Source organism: Mesitornis unicolor, unplaced genomic scaffold (assembly GCF_000695765.1).
Source record: "Mesitornis unicolor isolate BGI_N332 unplaced genomic scaffold, ASM69576v1 scaffold40487, whole genome shotgun sequence".
NCBI lineage: Eukaryota > Metazoa > Chordata > Aves > Mesitornithiformes > Mesitornithidae > Mesitornis > Mesitornis unicolor.
Window position 1 is genome coordinate 2575 of NW_010196547.1, and position 21557 is coordinate 24131.

At 37.0% G+C, this 21557-nt stretch overlaps 1 protein-coding gene across 1 annotated transcript in view; it reads left to right on the forward strand.

Moving 5' to 3' along the window:
- Positions 1–1131: 1131 nt before the first annotated feature.
- Positions 1132–21557, forward strand: part of NUPL1 (nucleoporin like 1) — a gene marked incomplete at its 5' end in the record, with an annotated part of 30142 nt that continues 9716 nt past the window's right edge. The window contains 12 exon segments of the mRNA XM_010188517.1: positions 1132–1312; positions 2608–2646; positions 3911–4063; positions 5112–5246; positions 6003–6113; positions 7771–7795; positions 8246–8311; positions 9072–9246; positions 10549–10628; positions 11319–11437; positions 14682–14764; positions 17017–17218. Coding sequence (XP_010186819.1) covers positions 1132–1312; positions 2608–2646; positions 3911–4063; positions 5112–5246; positions 6003–6113; positions 7771–7795; positions 8246–8311; positions 9072–9246; positions 10549–10628; positions 11319–11437; positions 14682–14764; positions 17017–17218 — 1369 coding nt within the window.

Consider the following 21557-nt stretch of genomic DNA (forward strand, 5'->3'; position numbering starts at 1 on the left):
TTTTTTTTGAGGTTTTACTTATGTTTAATTTGTTATGCCTAGGAGCTGCTCTCATAGAAAAAGAGAGAGGAGATATGGAAACAATGAGAGAAAACAGAACACCTCAAACATAAAATACTTCCTCGCAACTGTTACCGTGAAGTCTAAATTGCATTTCATTTCAATGCTACTGTTGTACTTATGCAAAGTGTTGTTTAAATTAGAGAAAAGATACCTAGTTTCTAAAGATTACTGCAAATTACTTTTTCACCTGATCTTTCATCAATTTAAGAACAAAATTGTAAAAATCATAGGCTCATCTGGCTAGCTAGTACTTGTAAATTAATTTGTTAATCTTAATTATTGCGTTCCCCTTGTTTTGTACAATACCGTATTGCATTCTCTGCTAAATACAAAGCTTGCTCCATATTTGCCATAGAACTTCTAAAATATGTAGTTACCCAAAATAAATAAAAAAGGCTTAATTTTTCTTGTGATGACTGATCTCAGATTTTTTTTCCTTCCTCTCTCTTCTCTTTCATCTGAAAATAGCTCTGGAAGTTTATTTTTTTAACTTTCTGACAAGTATACAGTCAGAGAAGAAAGTATGGTAGGCATGGGTCCTAGCATTTTGGTTAGAAAAAAAAATCACACGTTTTGGTGGTAAGATAGCGCAAAGTTGTACTGTTGATGTGAATGGTTGCATGTCTCTGCTTAGCAATTAAGAATAAAGTAACCTTGATTGAGGTTTCTGGTCAGCGATATCTACTTGGACCTGCGACCTGCTTTGAAAAGATGTTCATATAGGTTTGTTGTCATCTTTGTGCTGCCTCTAGTATTTGTTCTCTCATTTCAGTAGTTCAGGGACAAAATCAGGCAGAACTAAACAGATGATCTAGTGGAGAGAAGTCCAAATTTCCCACTGGCCTAGTAATATGTATCAGCTCAGCAAGGAGTTGAACAAGTAGTGGAGTTGGTGTCGGGGAAGCAGTGGGAGTTACGGAGCTGTAGAAGGGGAGGGTTGTAGTCTTTATCTTTGGTGACTGAGCCTGGACTCTGTCTTGTCCAACTGCATTGTGGGTTGGGAAAATGAATGGTGGCATGGCAAAGAAACTGAAATGGTGGTGGTGAGGGTGTGTGTGGATTTTTTATTTTGAAAAATAATTATTGCTAATAGTTTTATTTTGTAATAGCTCAACAGGAGGACTTAGTTTTGGAACTCTGGGCTCTTCCACTGCTACAGCAACTACATCAACCCCTTCAGTGGGCTTTGGGAGTGGACTTTTTGGATCAAAATCAACCACTGGCTTTACACTAGGAGGCACCAGTACAGGTAGAAAAAATTCTTGTACAGCAGAAATTTGAATCAATGGTGAAGAAATATATCATCTCTATGCAAAAACTGGGTTGTCGTAACATGCTTGCTTTTTTTTTTATAGTTCTTCTGTAACTCGGAATATTATGTAGTGTTGTAAAAAGGCTTAATTGAGCAGTTTAAAAGGTCATTTATTGAGAACTATGGAGTACCAATACTGCAAAAGCACAAATGCAGTTGCCAGAAAACTCTGCCTGGGCCTGTGTGTAAAATGTTCTATAATCTGAATCCTGATACTTTCTAGAAATCTATCTCTTCATCCAGGATGCTCAAAATTATGATTTAAGATGGAGGTATATTTTGATCTGAAAAATATTTTAAAGCTTTGTTAGTATTCTTAATGTGACATTTGTAATCCTGCAATAGTAAACATTTCTGGTTTTGTTGGTATTTTTTTTAAATGTTAGCAATATGCATGAAGAAATTATTATTTCATTAGGTATCTAATTCAGCTTATGAACATACAGATTCTTATAGGAGTAGTCGAGTGTAGAAGACTAAGACTTTTCTTAACTTGAAGTATTTTTTTCACCCATCATGCAGGCATAACTTAATGAATTATACTTTGACTCCCAATATCGTTAGACAAAATGGTCTTTTTTTTTTTTTTCTTGTACAGTCGTATGAGTAGATAGGAGAAGTTCCGTATTACTGTGTTTGGCTACAGTGAGGTAATTTTGTTTTAGCTCTCAATGATTCTTTTGATCTTCTAATCAGGGTTTGATTTTTAAATATGAAATGGCATAGCACTGTTCAAAATAATCTCTTTAAATTACCAGTGGGGCAGGAACTCTAAACCAAGACCCAGGATTTAACAGAGACTTTGGACTCTATAATCTTCTTATTATACTGTAAATCTGCTGCTTTACATGCTAATGTTAACGTACTTCCATATGGCTGAAAAAACCCTTCATAGTTTCCATATTTTGTTTACCACCTTTTGTTTGAAATTTCAAACAGTTTGCTATACTGCTGTCTTAACATTAGCTTCACTGTTAGCAGATTCTTATAATGAAAAATTTTTTTTTGAAGTCAGTTAGGCTTTGATTTGTGCTGCTGCTGCTTTCAAATACTGTTTTCTATGTTAATGTTTTTCTTTCAACATACTATGGAAAAAACTTGTATAATAATCTACATATTGTCTCATAATGTTGCATTATTTCAGTGTTTTGTTTCATGTTTTTTATTATCATAACTGCTCTGTTGTCTTCGATTACTATTTTTATCCTGTTTTTTTGTTTTTATTCTTAAAGCGGGAACAGCAACAACTATTGCTACAGGACTGACACTAGGTATGGACCTCATTTGGATTTTAATGTTATACAGGTGGAAAAAATAGATAGGATTTCCTTGTGATGTAGAAAGTTAGTGGTCTTGTGGTTGGTTTTTCATTACTCATTACTAATTGCTGTCTGCTTTGCAGCCCAAATGTAAGGCTGTAAACCGGAGTGGGGCCCTGCAGTTCTGGGCACTGTTACCTGTTGAAGGATAATTCCATTCCTGTACAACAGTGACAGTGGTCGTAGCGAAAAGTTAGACTTTTTATTTTCCCTTCAGCAGAGGTGAGGTGGAACTTTGGGAATATTTTACTTTTGTTTCTCTGATGCATCTTTAGTGACTATTTTTTCAGCTGTCATTAGAAATACAGGACTGTGTGGGTAGTTGTGGGGTTTGTTTTCTTTTTAAACACCAGCAACTGAGATCTGAGGAGAAACTGAGCTTGAGTATCATAAATGTTGGGGGTGGAGGTGATGCTGCAAGACAGACTTCAGTCTAAAATCTTGGGAAACCATGCTGTTTATAAATAGGAAAAAAATGCGTTGGATAAAGAAGCAATAGAAATGGGAAGAAGGGAGGAGCAGCAGCTAACCCAGAACAGACTCTGTGATGCATAATCATACACAGCAGTCAGTACTATGCAGATGTACATTAATTCTTTTCAATAGCTGAATGAAATGATGTCATCCAAAACAGACACACAGCAGTTACTGAGAATACCAAGTATGTGCTGCTTGTGCTTGCTGTTGTGGTTTGTGTGTGCATATGCACACTCCTTTATTTTGGAATATGGATTCTATAATAGAAAATGCATTCTTACTATGAAGACAGCAGGAAGTGGAAACTTCATTTGCTTTACTTTAAAAGTGTTCAAAAACAAAGTTTGAGGGAATAACGTTTTAACATATTGTTTACAAATTGAAAGAATACATGCATTCATTTTGGTATGCAAATACAATTGAGAATTTTTAGTCTGTATTTTGCACGGTGTTGTTTATAGCTCTATCTACAGCTGTTGTAGATTACTGCTAGATATAATCATCAGTCCATGATTAAAGCTGATGGGATCACTAGGAATTCTGAAGCAAAAACGCCTGTGCAGTTAATGTAAACCCTTGAAATTTATCTGAAGGTACTATGGGGGATATTTTACTTGATGCAGGTACTATGGTACTTGTGATGGTTACACAGGAATAGTTCAGAAGAGAAGGTGAATTGAGCGTTCATTCTCAAACAGAATGTTTTTAGAGTGATAATCGTTTTGGATTTTCTTTTTAGGCACGCCTGCCACCACATCAGCAACTACCACAGGCTTTAGTTTAGGTTTCAACAAACCTGCAGGCTCGGCCACACCATTTGCATTACCTGTTACTTCTACCTCAGCGGGTGGCCTATCATTGTCATCTGCTCTTACATCAACTCCTGCAGCAGGTAGGTAATTGTTTAGGTTTTGTTGCGTTTTGTTTGGTTTTAACAATAAAACTTTATGGTAAAACAGCGCTGTGCTCTATACTTTACTAGTATTTACATAATTTTGTGATGCTTTAATAAGAAGGTTCATTGCACTTCACTAGTTCTAAATTTGGGTACCCTAGTACAGATAGTTTTATGTTTAGAGGGCAGTATGCAATGTGATGAAGGCAGCATATAATGTAAATCATTAAAAGTGTAGCAAGAGCTGATTTATCATTTAAAATGATTATTTTTGTTACTGATAACCCTACTGAAATTTGAAAGCTTCCATCTTGTGCAGGTGAAAAGTTTGGGAAATGTCTACCTTTTGCAGATGGCCTGAAATGGTTAACTGGTAGTAGAAACAAGATTTTTCCAGTGTAGTTCTCATACTGGTACACACCTGCCATCATATTTAACTTGGCTAAACTGCAATGTGCATGGTGATAATTAAGACTGGAGTTCATTTTTCTTAATCTTAAGAGCCTGTGTTTGAGTTCGTCTGTGCCCTCTGCACTCCGTCCCTTTATGCTTATGGTCTTTCTCAACTGAAGTCTTCCTATCCTACCAAAAGCCTGGGGTGCTTAATTCCAGAAGGTGGCTCAAACTACCAGTGAAATGTTCTTGTATCATCTTTGTCTTGTGTAAAATATTTTAATGTTTCACATAAAACATTAACTCTTCAGCATTTTCATATAGAAAGTGAATAGCACTTGTTAGTTCCATTATGCCATAGAATAAATTCTGTGCCACGTTCTAGATTCTCACGTGTTCTGGGGAACTCTCAAATAATGTTATATGGTTGCAGGTAAATACAGACTAATCAAGATTATGATATTGTAGAACAAAATCAAGTATAATTCAAAAGTCTCTGTGGCTTTGGAAAATCTGCAAGAAATTAAAACAATGATCAAGTTTATTACGAAATTATGATAAAGAGGCTGTTCAGACCTTTTAGTTATTTCAGATTGCCTGTGGATGTGTTTGAATGCACTGTCTGCATGAAGCTGGTTTGCCTTCTCTGCAGGAACTACTGGCTTTATGTTAAATTTGGGTGGTACAACTGCTCCAACTACAACTGCCTCCACAGGCCTTTCCTTAGGTGGAGCCTTAGCAGGTTTAGGAGGTTCACTCTTCCAGAATACAAGCACAGCAGCAACAGGTGAAAGCTATTTTAGTTTTTTCCTCCTTGTGTCTCAAAATGTTGAAATTTAATGTGTGATTGTATAAACTCAAAATGTAAGATTTAGTTTATATGAAGTGTTAACACTGTGAAAGTGTGATTTTTAAGTCTTACAGTTAAGAACTGTTGATGTCCATGAACAATAAAAATGAAAACTGAAATAATAGTCTTCTTTCTTATTCTCAAATTCACTTGTACTTAAGACTGTTTTTTTAAATTAAAACAAGAGGTAAGCTTTGTCATTGCCATAATTGACTCAAGCAAATTGATCATAAATGGGAGAGGTCAATGATGTACAAGTATCTCCTCTAACTGTGAAGTTGAAAGCTCCTTATTTTGGTGGCCTTTGGTCTGAATAAAATAATCAACTTAGTATTGTCATTTCACAGCTTCCTGTCTTTTTCAGCTCTAGAGGAAGAATCTGTTACACTGTCTTGGCAACAGTGCTTTTAAGCTCTAAATGAAACAGAAAGAATCTTAAGATGATGATGATAAGTTAGGTACCTAATTGGCTACCTAGTAATATGAAAAAATTACATAAAACGCTTGCGTACGCTTGCATGAAACTTCATGCAATCTGTTTTCTTCTCTGTTTATTTTGCATTTTTTTATGTAGTATAAATATGTAGTAAATGGAACCTGAAACTGCAAGCAAGGTTATATGTGCTTTTAGTTTAAAATAAGCTTTAATTATTGGCATCTTAAGTGCAGAAATTCTGTTTGGGTTTCTTGTAGGACTTGGGCAGAATGCTTTGAGTTTGACTCTGGGGACAACTGCAGCTCCTTCAACTACTGCCAATGAAGGTCTTGGTGGCATTGATTTTAGTAGTTCTTCAGACAAAAAGAGTAAGTTTATTTTAAAACATTGCTTTTTTCTTTTAATTGAGAAAATTATCAGAGCGCTACAGCAAAGACTACTTCATGTTGTTAGGAGTGTGGAATTAAAGCTAATTTAACTCTCCCTCCCAAAGTATTTAGGTTAAAGACATGCTTAGATGTTGTGCTTGTATAGAAGAACAATATTTAGGTTGCAAATGCAATGTAATGTAAATTTATTTATTTAAAATATGTGTAAGCCAATATAATATTTGTGAAGCAGGGACTAAACCCTTTAGCCTTTTGGGAGTGAAGACTCTCAGGGCCATTTGCTGAAAAGCCATGGTAGATTTCTCAGCAGCTATATGTCAAATAGCCACTAGAGGGGGGAGCAGAGCTATATTTAAGTAATGCATTGCAAATATAAAGTACTTGTTTGAAACCAGCTTTCTCTAACAGATCTTTAACTTGGTTTCTTTTATTGAAATCCTGCACCAAAAAATGTTCTACTTTTAGCTGTTATTCTTCAAAGCTGTATTTCTGGTGGTGTGTAGTAATATCTGAAACCAGTTATAAAAACTTTACCTCTGTGGTAGCTTTATAGACCTTAAGTGAGGGAATATTGAGCATTGGCATATGGACACTTATGAATTTGTCTTGCTTTTATACTTTCAGAGTAAGCTTAACTAAAGCTGATTCTAAAACATGTGTTTTCTCTGGGGAATTAGTACTGTTAAATTTAATCTCTTTATTCCATTCAGGAGCCAGATTTTAGATTAGGTATACTAGTAACTAGAAGAGAAGGAGATATACAAACTCCATGAAACCATCTTTACAGAATAACATATGTTGTGAAGACAGTTTTTCGTACTTGCAGAACAGGTGACCTATTGACTGTCCAAACTGGAGTGCTCTGCATGGTGTTGATTTTTTGGGAAGATTATTACTATTACTGGGAGTAATGAGAAAGCTCCGATTCCTAGGTTCGTATGGGATTTTCATTACTGCAACGTTAGCATGTCACAACACTTCTATAGTATACAAGTATCTTAAAAGGAGGACCAGAGACTCAAAGTCTTCCGTCTTTTTTTGCCCTGTGATGCTCGATACTGTTTTCGGCTTCATTCTGTAACTCGGAGGCATTTGGCATCTTGATCCACAGATGCATAGCTTGGAGTGTGTAGGTCGTATGTAAGCAGTAACATCTGCATGTAAAACCTCATTCATTAATGAACTTAATGAAATAGCAGAATTCTCAGGGAAGTCCAGTGGGCAAACCTTCATTATCTTTGTATTTGAGAGAAGACTTCTATTGCTAATATAAACGCTTGAGTGTTTTGTGGGTGCAGGTCTAAGTGAGCTATGGTTGCATGAGCAGGAACAGATTTCTTATGCAACTGCAGTTGTTTATGCATTTCTAGTGACTTGTATATTGACAGAAGATGTTTTGTATTACTTTGTGTTCCAAGAAATTAGCACCTCAACTGTTGAACCATTGTTCTTGAAAAGATATTTATCTGTGAATGAGGAGTAAATTAAAACCTTTCTTTTATGGCTAGCCTAGCTTGTTCCTCTTATCAAGAGAAATCAAGGAGATTTATGTCATTATTTCTTCCTTAAACTCTCATGAAGATTGTTTGGTTAGTATTTCAGAGTTTTATTTCTGACTCCAGTTTTTATTTTCTAGGTGACAAAACAGGAACAAGACCAGAGTAAGTGTTCAGATTTTCTTTGCATTCTGTGTCTTACTTAGTTCAGCTGTTTACTAGTATGTTGGCTTTTCTACTACTTTGATCTTGAAAAAGGCGTAAAAGTCAATAATCAACTTTTGCAGTATGGATGATTTAGTAATGATGGTTCATTGTTTGGAACATTGCAATTTTTCTATCAAATGCAATATGTACAGCTTATCTGGCATTTGCTATAGACTGATCATGTGTTCTGAAAAATGTTTTCTGCAAATGTGTACAATGCTCACAACACAAGCTTGGACCCTGGCATGATATCTGTGTGCATTCATGCAAATCATTCCTAGTTGTGGCATACATGCAATGGGTGCAAAACTTTAATCAGTCACTTGAATGTTTTCTTGATATTTAGTAGTCATGCAAAAATGTTGGGCAGTGTTAAAGCACCATCTAAATATGCATTGTCTCTTTTAGAGATAGCAAAGCACTAAAGGATGAAAATCTACCTCCAGTAATCTGTCAAGATGTAGAAAATCTACAGTAAGTAGTGTTCTTTATTTATGATAATTGAATAGCTAGAGTATTGTATGCTGTCAGTGCTCTGTGACATAAACACCCTACTGCAGGCTGCATGCAGGATAGCTTACTAGGCTAAGGCCTCTTGGCAGGTTAACCCTGGCAATAAAGTAGGTGGATAGTTCTAGTAGCTGAAGTCTTAGGCTGTTTTTCTTCAGCCTCACTTTTCCATGCACTTATGCAAGTGTACATGCCCAAAAAATATTCTCTTAGAATCTGATCCATCTTTCCCTGGGAGTATTAATCCTGTTGCATGTGCAAAGTAAGTATTGAGCTGTATGCCCATATTGTATGTTCATTGTGGATCTGGTATGCAACAGAGAAGAACCTTCCCTCAGGCAGGAAGGAGGCAGGTTGCAGGCTAATTAGAGAGTCCGTATGTCACTGTTTTTGCGAGTTCAAAGTCCTAATCACTTTTACATAGATAATAGATATTATAATATATGTGTGCGTATATAAAAAATATAAAAAACAATTGATATATATCTTAATTTGTCAGGGTTCAGCATAATATGGCTAAACATTTGCTGTTGAAGTTTAGAGGAGTTTTTGTATGTGGGTTGTTTTGGTTTTTTTTAAACTTATGCAATAATTTTACTGTTCAGTACTTGATTTTGGAAAAAATCATTTAATAGCTATTTAATTTGTGACCAAAAGGTACATGGTTTGGTACTTCAATATTTTGTTTCCTTCCTCCCCACCCTCTTACTGTTTCCTTTCCCAGGAAATTTGTGAAAGAACAAAAGCAAGTTCAGGAAGAAATTAGTAGAATGTCCTCTAAAGCAATGCTTAAAGTACAAGAAGACATTAAAGCTTTAAAACAACTTCTGTCTGTAGTTGCCAGTGGATTACAGAGGAACACTCTTAATATTGACAAGCTGAAAGTGGAAACTGCACAGGTATAATTGAATATATGTTTTGTTATGTAGAGTTTTTTGTTGGTTATTTCATATAGGATAACTAGCCGCCTTTATCAGTCAAGTTGACACGAGTCCAAACTAAAAGAGTTGTAAACAAAATGAAAAATTGAATCCCCTCGAATATATTTGAAGTTTCTGGAGGAGACTGAAATCTCTGATGTCAGTACTTTTCAGATAAGTACAACAGCAATAAAATGACTTTTATTCAGGAAAGCACTCCTCCATAGCAAAGGCAACAGAAGGGAACGTGAGCTGACTTAGTTCAGTTTCAGTTATATATTCAGCTGCTAGTGAAGGCACATTTGTAACAACATGCTGCACTCAAGGAACAGCAGAAATGCAAGTGTATTTTTTTTTTTCTGCTGACGTGGAAAAAAAAAGCCACCCCATAACATTTCAGAGACCTAAAAATCTTAATGAGCACTAATAATCATTTAGTGAACTTGAGTCCACCAGTCTGCATCTTAACTGCACAACCAGTTTGAGGTCGAGTTTTGATGCAAGTGCTTCCCAAGTTAAGTTCTGTACCACTTTTTCTTTCATCTGGCATGTCAAGGCAGCATGCGATATATAAGTGTACTTTATTGTAAAGTAAACATGTTGATGTTTTTTCTATATCTTATGAAACCAAAAAGAAATACTCTATAGCTGTGCCTTGCCAACAGTTTTCTGTGAAAACAAAAACTTGTTACTGATATTCTCATATTTCTGTAAATGATGCAGTTGAGAATAATGGCAGAACCAGCTACTGAGGAATACTTTATGGTAGAGTTATTGGAAAGTATTAATCGGAAGTGTATGCTGTAATTGTCATGTGTAACAAGACCATTTCCATAAAAAGATGCGTTGTTTTGAACTAAGTAATCTTTTTTTAAAAAGAAAAATAATCCTTCTTGTTGTATTTCTTTTTCAGGTGTGTTACTTCCTTGCGCTTGACTGTTGCTTTTTTTTAACCCCCCAGTCCTCAGTAATTGCAACAGAATTTCTGAAGTACAACAGAAATTAGATGTTATCTCTGACAGTTTAGCATAGTGTTTTCTCAACTTCTGAGAGCTCAGTGTGCTTTCACTGTGTGCTGCTGTTTGTTTCTTCCCCAAACTTCTGTTGGTATTTGCAGTTCTCCAACTTTCTGGCAGTCTGCTCTTTGAAGGATTTCTGGTTGGAGTCTATCATGGTGTTAACTTAAATATATAAAGAGAATATCTTGTATGAATGAACAATAGAGTTGTTGAACACTTCATACGGAACCTTATATTTTATTAATTTTCTCTATTTGTTTAGGAGCTAAAGAATGCAGAAATAGCATTACGAACACAGAAAACTCCTCCTGGTCTCCAGCATGAAAACACAGCCCCAGCAGAGTGAGTTATTGTTATTCATTTAAAAATAGTCAATAATAGAACTTGGAGAAGACTCAGGGAGACTTTATTGCAGCCTTTTGATACTTAAAGGAGACTTTTATAGGAAAGATGGGGACAGACTTTTTAGTAGGGCTTGTAGTAATAGGACAAGAGATAATAGTTTTAAACTGAAAGAGAGTAGATTCAGTCTAGATATGAGGAAGAAATTTTTTACTATGAGGGTGGTGAGTCACTGGAACAAGTTGCCCAGAGAGAAGGTAGATGCCCCATCCCTGGGAACATTAAAGATCATGTTGGATGGGGCTCTGAGCAATATGATCTAGCTGAAGATGTCCCTGCTTATTGCTGGGGAGGTTGGACTAGGTGACCTTTAAAGGTCCCTTCAACCCAGAACGTTTTAGGATTCTATGAATGTCTTAATATGCTTTTTTTCCTGCTGCTTGTAACATTTGTACTGAATGCTTCATAAGATCACTGTTTTATTTCTGCATTTAATTTATTTTTATCTCAGACATGAGAAATACAGTCTTTACTCTTTTTCCACTAAGTGGCGGGATGTCAAGAATATCATAGAACATAACTGTTGCAATGAATGAAATAAAAATTGGCAGCTAATGTAGATGAGATTTTAAACAATAGTGACAAACTCATGAAGTTTAATCGTACAATTTCATTGTTTCCCTCATGTAGCTACTTCAGAATCTTGGTTGAGCAGTTTGAAGTACAGCTGCAGCAATACAGACAACAAATAGAAGAACTGGAAAATCATCTCGCTACTCAAGCAAATAATTCACACATAACTCCACAAGGTAAATGTCTCAATTTTAATGTTTCATACATGAAATTTAAGAAGTCTTATACCTATAAGAAAAACTTAGTAGGTAATCTTCTCTTTTGTTATTGTTGGCTTTTCTTATTTAGTGTACAGAAATAAGTGTTCAGATTCTGCAGTTGTTCAATGTAAAGATTTGGAATTAAAGGTTAAATTCATAAAGGTTCTTGACCTTTTTAAGATGGATCCAGTTCCTGAGGTGCAATTGGTAAGCCTTGCTTGTTTTGCATAGAAATTTTGATACCTAGGTATGAAGGAGTAGAAATGACAATTTCTGAGCTTCTGAGAAACAGGAAATAAAGTAGCATGGTATGTTTTACCCTCTTGTTTCGTCTGACTTGCTCAAGTTCTTCTACAAGAACAGTGCCTCTTCTCTAGATGTAGCTAGGGCCACTCGCACAGGAGCTGGAAATAGAAGTTTGGGACTCTTGGGCCAGGGCACATCTGTCACGTTTCTTTGCAAACGCCTGGGCTCCAGTTTTGTGCTACCTTTTCTGACAGTGTCTGTTCAATCTATCTCCAGGTGGGGTCTTGCAAGAGCAGAGTAGAGGGGGAGATTCACCTCCTTCCACCTGCTGGCCATGCTTCTTTTGATGCAGCCCGGGATACAGATGGCTTTCTGGGCTGCAAGTGCAGATTGCTGGCCTGTGTTGAGCTTTTCATCGACCAGCATCCCCAAGTCCTCCTCAGGGCTGATCTCAATCTGTTCTACACCCAGCCTGTATTTGTGCTTGAGATTGCCCTGACCCAGGTGTGACACCTTGCACTTGACCTTGTTGAACTTCATGTGGTTTGCATGGGCCCACCTCTCAAATCTGTCAAGGTTCCTTTGGATTTTACTTATTTACAATTCTTAGTGAGCTCATAAATGTCAGAAAAAACTCCCTACTCCTCAGTTTTTCATTTACTCAGCTCAGTATTGCTTGGTCTATTGATGCTGATCTGTTTCCAGACCATTTTTTTTTTTGGCCTTTGTTTCTGTTTGTTGTTCTTGTGGTTAACAAAAGTGAGAGCATCTGTTTTTCTTTCACTTTGATTTCTGTATTCCTTCCTCTATCCCCTTCCACTAATAGGAATTTTCTGTCCACCAGCTATTTTAAGATGAGACCCTTATACACAGAGGTGCTTATTTATGGAAGATACTGAAATGTCTTCACTAGTGTAGAAGAGGGATTATTTTTCCCCTGTAAACTCTGAGAAATTATGCAGTTTGCAATGTAAAGTTCCTTTCAGAATACTGTTCCTTTGTCAAAAAGGAGACATGGGGACGAAGATGGTTTTTCTGGGAAAGGTGTTCTGTAATCTTTTTTCTATAAATCTCTGAGCTGGATGGATGGTCCTGCCATAACATGAAAGTGAGAGCACTTACATGTACTATATCCATCTCCCTTCAGCATCTAGCTCTTAAAAGACTGACATCTGGCACCTTCTGTCTTCCACTGGACTGTCTGACCAGACATATGGGTATCTGCTCTGCCATGTCCAGATTAAAATGAGAACTCTTCCTTGACTTGTAGCCCATTGGTATTGCCTTCAGTTCTGACCAGCTGAGAAAATTGTTTTCTGCCACATCATTCAGTCTTGGGAGAATCATTCAATTCTGAGCCTACTGAACTCTGGACAGTAGTCTTCTGGTTGGTTATCATTCCTGTGATCATAGACATTTGGGAGGGGTGAGGGAAAGGGGCATTTTAGGTAGAGGTCCTGCAATAAGCAGGGATTTCAAGTGCATGTCTTTGTGTCAAATGATACTTGAACGTCTTGCCATCCCAGGATGGTACCTACACTCTGGACCTGATATGTCACAAACAAGAGAACTGTCTAGACCTTGCTTCCAGAATGGGAGATCTGCTGAATCCTGAGGGTCCTCTATCTTTCCACGGGATCTCCTTATCTGTCCAGAGTACAAGAGGAATGTCTTCAGAGATTTTAGTCAAGTTTTTCAGCAGTTTGTGCTATAATCTAAAGGTTGCTTGCTTGTGTGGGCAAGGCTCAATCTGTTGTGCTAGCATGCTCAGACTGTCAGCGAATGATCTAGTGATCTAGTCAACACTATAATTGCAATTGTAGCCTTTATGATACAGGAAACTATGACCCAGAATGTCTTGAGAATTTTGAAATTTCTAATATTTGGTATCAATAAATTGCCTCCAGACTCTTTGGAAACTTGTGGCCAGTCTTCCTACATACCACTGCCTCCGCAACCCTGCAGGCTGGCATGAAACTTACTCCTGAGCTTTTCTTTTTCAGAAATAAATGCAAATTATAATGGAGAAATTCCCGTATGGAGAGGCAGACCTTTTCAGTTCAAGAATCATTACTACAACTATGCGTCTTCAAGAACTTGATAGCTCCTGTTTACATTTCAGTACTTTATATGCATTCTTCAGAGGAAATGCAGAAGCTGATCTTTTCACAGTGAAAGACCATTTCAGCACTTTTCTGTCCTCCATTTTTGGTGCATTGTTTCAGTGCTTGTTTCAGAAAATAATTTGTCAGCAGATGCCTCATTTTGACAAAACCTTTGAAATTTCCCCTTTAGGATTAAAGTTTAACATTAGCTGGGTCAGTGCACTGAAAACACTTTGATATCTGTGTGGGAAGTAGGATATCCTAAATCTAAGACTTTGTTGGCAAGAAGCTCTCCACTGTGTTTCTCTGTTTGATATCCTTATGGGTAGAGCTAGAATAAGAGTTCCTGTGATGCTTGTTAATCATGTCTTTAAAATGTAATAAAGCTTTCATTCTCCTGCCCTCTCTTGAGCAAAATCAGCTGAATGCTTAACTGTGCTTCAAAGTCAAAAAGAGTTGAAAATATATACAAACACAAGAAAACTTGATTTAACTATATTTATGTAAAAACCAATGAGGTTCAAGTGTTCCTGTGTAATTATATAAAGTTAGACTAAATATTTTTTTAGCTTTGCTAAGAAATAGAATAATAGGAAATTAATTACTATATACGTAAGACTAAATCTGAGAAAAGAGTATTTTTCAAAATAAACTTTGAAGCCCTTTCGAAAAATAGTCCTTGGGTGACTTTTGTCACCTAATTGCTCTTAAATTGTGTATTTCTTACAGGCATTAACTTGTTCTCATGCAATTGTTGTGCTTAGTGCTGTATGGGTTTTGGGTGGGCTTCTTCCTGTGGTTATAAACACTAAAACTCTTCTCCTGGTAGTAAAATTGTCACTTATCAATATTTTATATGCCTCTTACAGATTTGTCTATGGCTATGCAGAAAATCTATCAAACGTTTGTAGCTCTAGCTGCACAACTTCAATCAATACATGAAAATGTGAAGGTATGTTGTTTTGATGTGTTCCTGTGTATTTAGTGAAAGAACTACAAAGACTCACTGTTTGAAAATACAATATTATCTTCAGGTATTCTTTTTTCCTTCTGTTAAATTAACTGCTCTTAAAATTTTTCACACTGTCCTGGAGTAGTGCTTTGATTAAAAAAGTAACTTGTGTTCAGCTGAAGTCTAATTTGAAATACTTGCAGTGGTGATAGTAACTGACTGCAATAATTTAGATTACAAAATGTTTTTCACGTAATTCTTCTTTCCTTTCTGATTGTTGATCAATTTTTTAAATGTCTGTCTTTAAGCTCATGCTTGTATGTCTTGCGTTTTGCCCAATGACCTCTTGATCTCAAGCAAACTGATCTAAATCTACTCTTACTCAAATAGGTGACAGGAAAAAAGTACGTGTTCATATGTAAGAATTTTCAGCATCTCAGAATTGTGGTGAGAATTGTATTCTGACCTGCTTAATTATTTTCAACCCGATTTTCATGGAAAGTCATATGTATAGCAAAAAATAGGCTACTGTAAAAAAAAGACTAATGTCCCAAAGATCCTAGCTAGGCATGTTTTTTCCAATCATGGACTCCAGCCTAAATTTCCCACTAACAGGTCTGGACATATTGACAAAATGTGAGCATTCTCCAATCTACATCTTTTCTTGAGATCAAAACCCTTCTTGGTTACAAAAAAATCCCAGAACAAACCAGTCTTGTAGAAGAGTGTTTGTTTCTAAGTGACTTCCTTAATGGGAATAGCTCTGGTAAATCAGCTTGTTTCCATCTCAAAGCTACCCGTGCACAGTGTTGCTGGTTCTCTAAACATCTGAAACTTTTTTACTTTTCATGAATAAAGTTCAGGAGTACTGAGGATCTTGTATGACCTAGGTTCCTGGCATTGCATGGCTTCTGTCAGCCTGGATATTCACTGGTTTACAGCTACTTGCCATCCGATATTTGTGCTGCTCTTAGTTAACTTTGTTTTGGTACCAGATATAGAATATATCAGCTCCTCCATAATTTCAGCAGAATTACATAAAAAGGTACCAAAATATGTCCTGGGCTCTTCACTTTTGAGATCTGAGTGTAGCCTGAACTCATGCAGTGGTCTTTGTGATGATACATTTTTGTTGTTCTTCAATATGAAGAACTGGATTGGTATGCAAGTATAAGCAATAGTTTCTTCAGTGCCTTGTTAGTGTGACTAAATAGGAAAGACTTCAGCTTAAGAATTCTTCTATTGCCTGAAACTAAGAGTTTGAGGATTTTTCTTTCTTTTGGGGAATTTTTTTGAGATTTAATCTACCAGGTGGACATGAAAGCTGATATTTTGAAAGACACAAATATAACTAAAGCTTAAAAAAGATCAGAAAAATTTGTGTACTGCTTAAGTGGCTCTATCATTCTGACCATCTCTTAGTTTATCAGCTAGGATAGGAGAGGAGAGCCGTTTTGAAACTCCTGTCTCTGCCTTATTTGATGGTTGTGATATGGTTTGTGAAGGCAGAGCTGTAACCATAATTAATTCCTTTGAAGTAGGCTTTCTAGTTTGTCTACAACTTCAGACCTTTGAGTCAAAGTGTATGTACAATGGGAAGTGGGAAGATGACATGAGAGATTTGGACTACTTGTTAGTCTAAAGCAGAATGATTTATTGCATTTGCACTGCATTACATGGTTGATAAAATGCATCTGAAACAAGAATAGATTTTAAAATTCTAGTAGCTTCTTTAGCCTTGTGCTAAGAAAGAAATGCAAGTGTAAAATGAAGGAAAGAAAAAAGTACAAGTGATAGGGGAGCAAAAGCAGACCATGCAGAAAGGGTATCATTGATAAAGAGTGTGTTATTTTATGTTATAAGCTAGTATTGTGGCTGTATTTTGCCTCTTAGGTCAGCTAGTACAGTGATACAAATGGAGTTGTGCTGATTTACACCAATTTTTAAAGATTTTGGTACCATGTGTGTTAGTCTGTTACACTTGACTGCTTTGCAGGATTTAAGTAAGGAACCTGTTCTGGCTGTAGCTGATGCAAACCAGTTCTCTCCAGCTCATAGCCTAGCTAGAACCTTTCAGATTGTGGGAAGCTATTTTTGTTGTGATTTTGTTTGTTTTTCTTTGTTTTTTTGTTTGTTTGGGGTTGTGGTTTTGGGTTTTTGATGAAATGTTACTTATAACTCAGTGTCTCCTTATGAATTTAAGGTTTTATGTCAAATACTGAACTAAAATGGCTTCCCCTCGCCCCCTTCAGATGCTCAAAGACCAATACCTTGGCTACAGGAAAACCTTCCTGGGAGATGCCATGGATGTGTTTGAGGCAAGACGAACAGAAGCTAAGAAGTGGCAGAGCGCGCCACGTGTTACCACTGGACCGACCCCTTTCAGCAACATACCAAATGCAGCAGCCGTTGCGATGGCTGCAACACTTACTCAGCAGCAGCAGCCTGCTACAGGTCTGAGTGCATTCAAGTTATAGATTATTAGTGTTACGACAGTAGTAGATTTGTGTAACATTTTCTATGAAGTCTTCCTTTGTGTTAGACTAAAAATCTAAACATTGTGATGAGCATAGTTACTGATACATAGCCAATAGAAAAATGCAGGGTAGACTTAGCAATAATTATACAACAAATACTTAATCTTGTGAATTTACTTGTATTAGTGATATTTACTGTATTGTTCTAACTTACCCCTTGGAATGTGAGTCTTCACTCTTAAGTAACATCTCTGAATACACATAGTATAGCCTCTTTCCAGAATTGTATGGTTATAGTAAATTATTTCAATTCGGTGAGGAAAGAATATCTAAATGCATATTATCTTTTTCTTATGTAGAATGAATAATGCATTTTTATATAGCACTTTGGAACTGTAAAATGAAAAGTGCTGTAGAACAGGAAGGATAGTGGAGCGAACATCCATAGAATAGGAAGACAGATACCTGGCTTATTATTTTATAGCCAACTCCTTTGTCCAAGTGATTTTGGAGCAGTTCTTGCTTGCCATTCTGCTGTTGCAAATAATTATTTGAGAAAGTAGAGTAGATCAGTGGTTCTGTGTGTGCATGTGTGTAAGAGGAAGACCAAACATAAGAAATGCGTGACCCCACTGCTAATGAAGAATGGATGCATAGAGCAAAGGAAATAACTTAAGGCACCCTAGTCGACATACACTAACCAACACTTCTCAGAGCGGGATTCCTGAATGTAGAGAATTGAATTAATATTAAATAATTTAACAGAAATAAGATAAATTCCATTTAATTTTACTTGAACGTAGATATCACAGAATCGCTCGGTTGGAAAAGACCTCTGAGATCATCACATCCAACCGCTCCTGTCTACTCCCTAAACCATATCCCTAAGTCCCTCGTCTACCCGCTCTTTAAATACATCCAGGGATGGTGACTCCACCACCTCCCTGGGCAGCCTGTTCCAGCCTCTGACAACCCTCTCAGTAAAGAACTTCCTCCTTATCTCTAACCTGAACCTCCCTTGGCACAGCTTGGTGCCGTTTCCCCTTGTTCTATCCTCCATCACCTGGGAGAAAAGACCAGCACCCACCTCTCTACAACCTCCCTTTAGGTAGTTGTAGGTGGTGATGAGGTCTCCCCTCAGCCTTCTCTTCTCCAGGCTAAACAACCCCAGTTCCCTCAGCCGCTCCTCATAAGGCTTGTTCTCCAGACCCCTCACCATCCTTGTGGCTCTTCTCTGAACACGCTCTAGAATCTCAACATCCTTCTTATAGTGAGGGGCCCAGAACTGAACACAGGACTCGAGGTGCGACCTCACCAGTGCCGAGTACAGTATGTGTGTATATCAGCAAATTAGAAAAAGCATAGCTAACTTCATTTTACAGATCACTAAAATGTTGTTTATCACAGGTGGACTGAAAGTCATATTAGCACCTTTTCCTTCTCTGTCTTGTAACAGCAGTCATATTTTGAATTTTTTTAGTTAGAGATCTATGCAGCAGCCACCCTAAGTTTGACAGATTATTAGGCTGTCCTTGCCGTCTCCTTAAAAGGAAAATACAACATGCTTCCAGCCCTGGCCCTTATAAACAGCAAGGAGATGGGTTTAGAAGACAAATATGCCAAAACACTTTGAACACAACAAAAAAAATGAAGTATTTATGAAATATTTCCCTTCTAAGTTCCCATAATAGATCACAGTCTTCCTGTTACAGCTTTGTTAATCAGTCAAAATTCTGTTGAAGTGACATCTGCAAAAGTCTGGTTTTAAACAGAAAACACAAGATAATGTAATATTACACTTATGGAGGTTTAATACAAATTGAAATGTGACTTGTGCAGCCTAATGTTGCCAGACTAGTTCCCTCTCCCTTTATCTTTCTCTGTTTCTCATGTGGTTTTGTTGTTGTTTTTTAAATACTGTCCACAATCATTACAGGATTAGTTGTGTATGAAAGTAATATACTTGGGGTGTCACATTTAAAGTTATACTTGCATTTTCATTAATTGGAGTGAGGGATTTGAACTTCCTCTTCCTAGTCCAGATTCGAGAGAACTGCTGATACCTTCAGTAACTTGATGCCACTTATGGCATGACTTTGAATATTCTCTTAGGAGTAGGAGTGGAGAGAGGGGGCGGTGGGAAAAGCAAAGGCAGAATTGACCTGTACCAACACACCTATTATGGTAAAGTGACTTCATATCTTGAGGTATTTTGTAGTGAAAGGTATAAATGGGAGTCTTTATAGGTTGGTTTGGGGGTTGATTTTCTGTTGTGGTTTTTTTTTGTTTTGTTTTGGCAAAGTATTTCAGAAGCCAAAAAGTGCCCACTATGAGAGCAATGCAGTCAGAACAGAGCCATTAACTTATGTCAGACATGCCAAGAAAGGTAGATGATAATTAATTTACTACTTATTCAGTTGCAATATTGTTATCCTCTGTGCCACTCACTTGAGGACCTGGAGAAATAGAGGTAGATTGGTATTTTGAGTGCCACTTCAAGAATCCTTGAAACTCTTAGAAATCAGGGTTAGATGGAACTTGAAGTCATCTTTTCTGTTCCTCTGGCTCAAAAGCAAAATTAGTGAAGCCTTAACTATTCCAGAGAGACCTTAAAGTCTTAAAAGCTTGCTAGAAAGGAAAACTTACTTTTTTCCCAGCAACTTAACTGAGAACTTCTTAGCTTCAGATTAAGGCTGCCACTTTTTGCCTTACTCTAGTGGAAAAGGAGCGGAATCTAATCTTTCAGTTTTGTAGGAATCTGTAAAGACTGCCTCCTCTACATTTACTTTTTCTTGTTGGAGTTTTCAGATGGCCATTTTCTCTAGTAAAACTGTAAATGTTTGCATGTTTTAACTTTCTTCTTATGAATTCGATAAACTGTCTACTAGAAATTAAAATAATGCATATTTCTTTGTGAGCTCTAGATCCTGAAGAGTGGAATAGATGAGGGATGGTAGAAGGTTATGAGAGAAGACCATGAAATGAGGTGTATATGAAGGGGAGAGGGGGATGTCTGTGTAATACCTGACCTGCTGTTGCTGTTCTTAAGAATAAAATAAGAAAATTAATCTGTGCTTTACAGTTTTTTACTAAAATCTACTATACGGTACTCTAGTATTGAGGGATCAGGATGGTTAGTCTCTTTTTTTAAAAAAATGTTTTATGTTTACATGGTTAAGTCTATTTCATAAGATTAATTTAGAGTTAGTTACTGTTCTTTCTCTGAAAAAGATAATTAATAATTTATTTTAAATTTTTGTTCAGAAGTCAAAGGTTTAATAGCTACATCTAAGCTGTGGGATCAAGGAATGTTTCCTCAGTTCCTGGGTGCAGATATGCACCCTATTTGTGTTCTCTCTGTATGCCAAGGTGTCAGGCTTCTGCTGAAATAAATAAAGCCAGTGGATCCTGGCCATATGGAAGAAAGGGAGCAAAGGTGCGCTCCACTGGTCTCCTGGAATGGTTAATCAGGAGGACTGTGGCGTGCACACTGAAGCACAATTTTTGTGCGTGTTTTTGCAGCTAGAGTTATTAAAGTGATGCTGAAGTCTTGTCTGCACACAGCCTTTCCTCCCTAGTTCAGCCCTTTTGCTCTGAGCACAGCTTCATGGGCAGCAGTGAGGCTGGTCATGCTTTTGGGCAGTAGCAGCTGGAGCTTAAACCACTGCCTCACCTGCACCTCCCCTGAGCAATCTTGAACAGCATGGAGGTTAAAATGATGCTGGCTGGTCTACCTGTTATTACTGATGGGACTAAAGTAAAAGATTTTCAAGGGAATTAAAGCCTAGCAAACTGAAAGCTGCAAATGCATGAGGCTGAAACTGATGTTTTTCTGGTAAGACTTCAGTTGTCTTAGAGAAACATTTTTCTTCAGCTCGCCTTTCCTCCTCTAAAAGTAAATACGGCATGCACCTCCAACAACTTGGTTACTCTCTCCTTAGCTGTTGAAGTGCAGACTTTATCACAGCATTATCAAGCTGTAAGCACACTTTGTTTTGACTTGACTGGGTATGAGATTGAAAGTGCTGATGGGAAAGGATACTGAAATCTTCACAGCACTTTAATATCAAATTACACAAGAAAAAATTGAACTAGATTAAAATTAGTGTATTACTTTGTCAGAATCAGATCGAAGTTGTGACACTAAATTGGGACCAGCTGTGATTTTTAAAAAAATTGCAGAATGTCACTTTAGGAAATCTGGCTGATGTGTCTGGACACTTTGTAGTGGGTCCTATTCATTAAACTGAAAAGCTCTACGGGGCAGATATATTGTTTTAAAATGTTAAAATACTTGTTATAAAGAATTTGTCTCA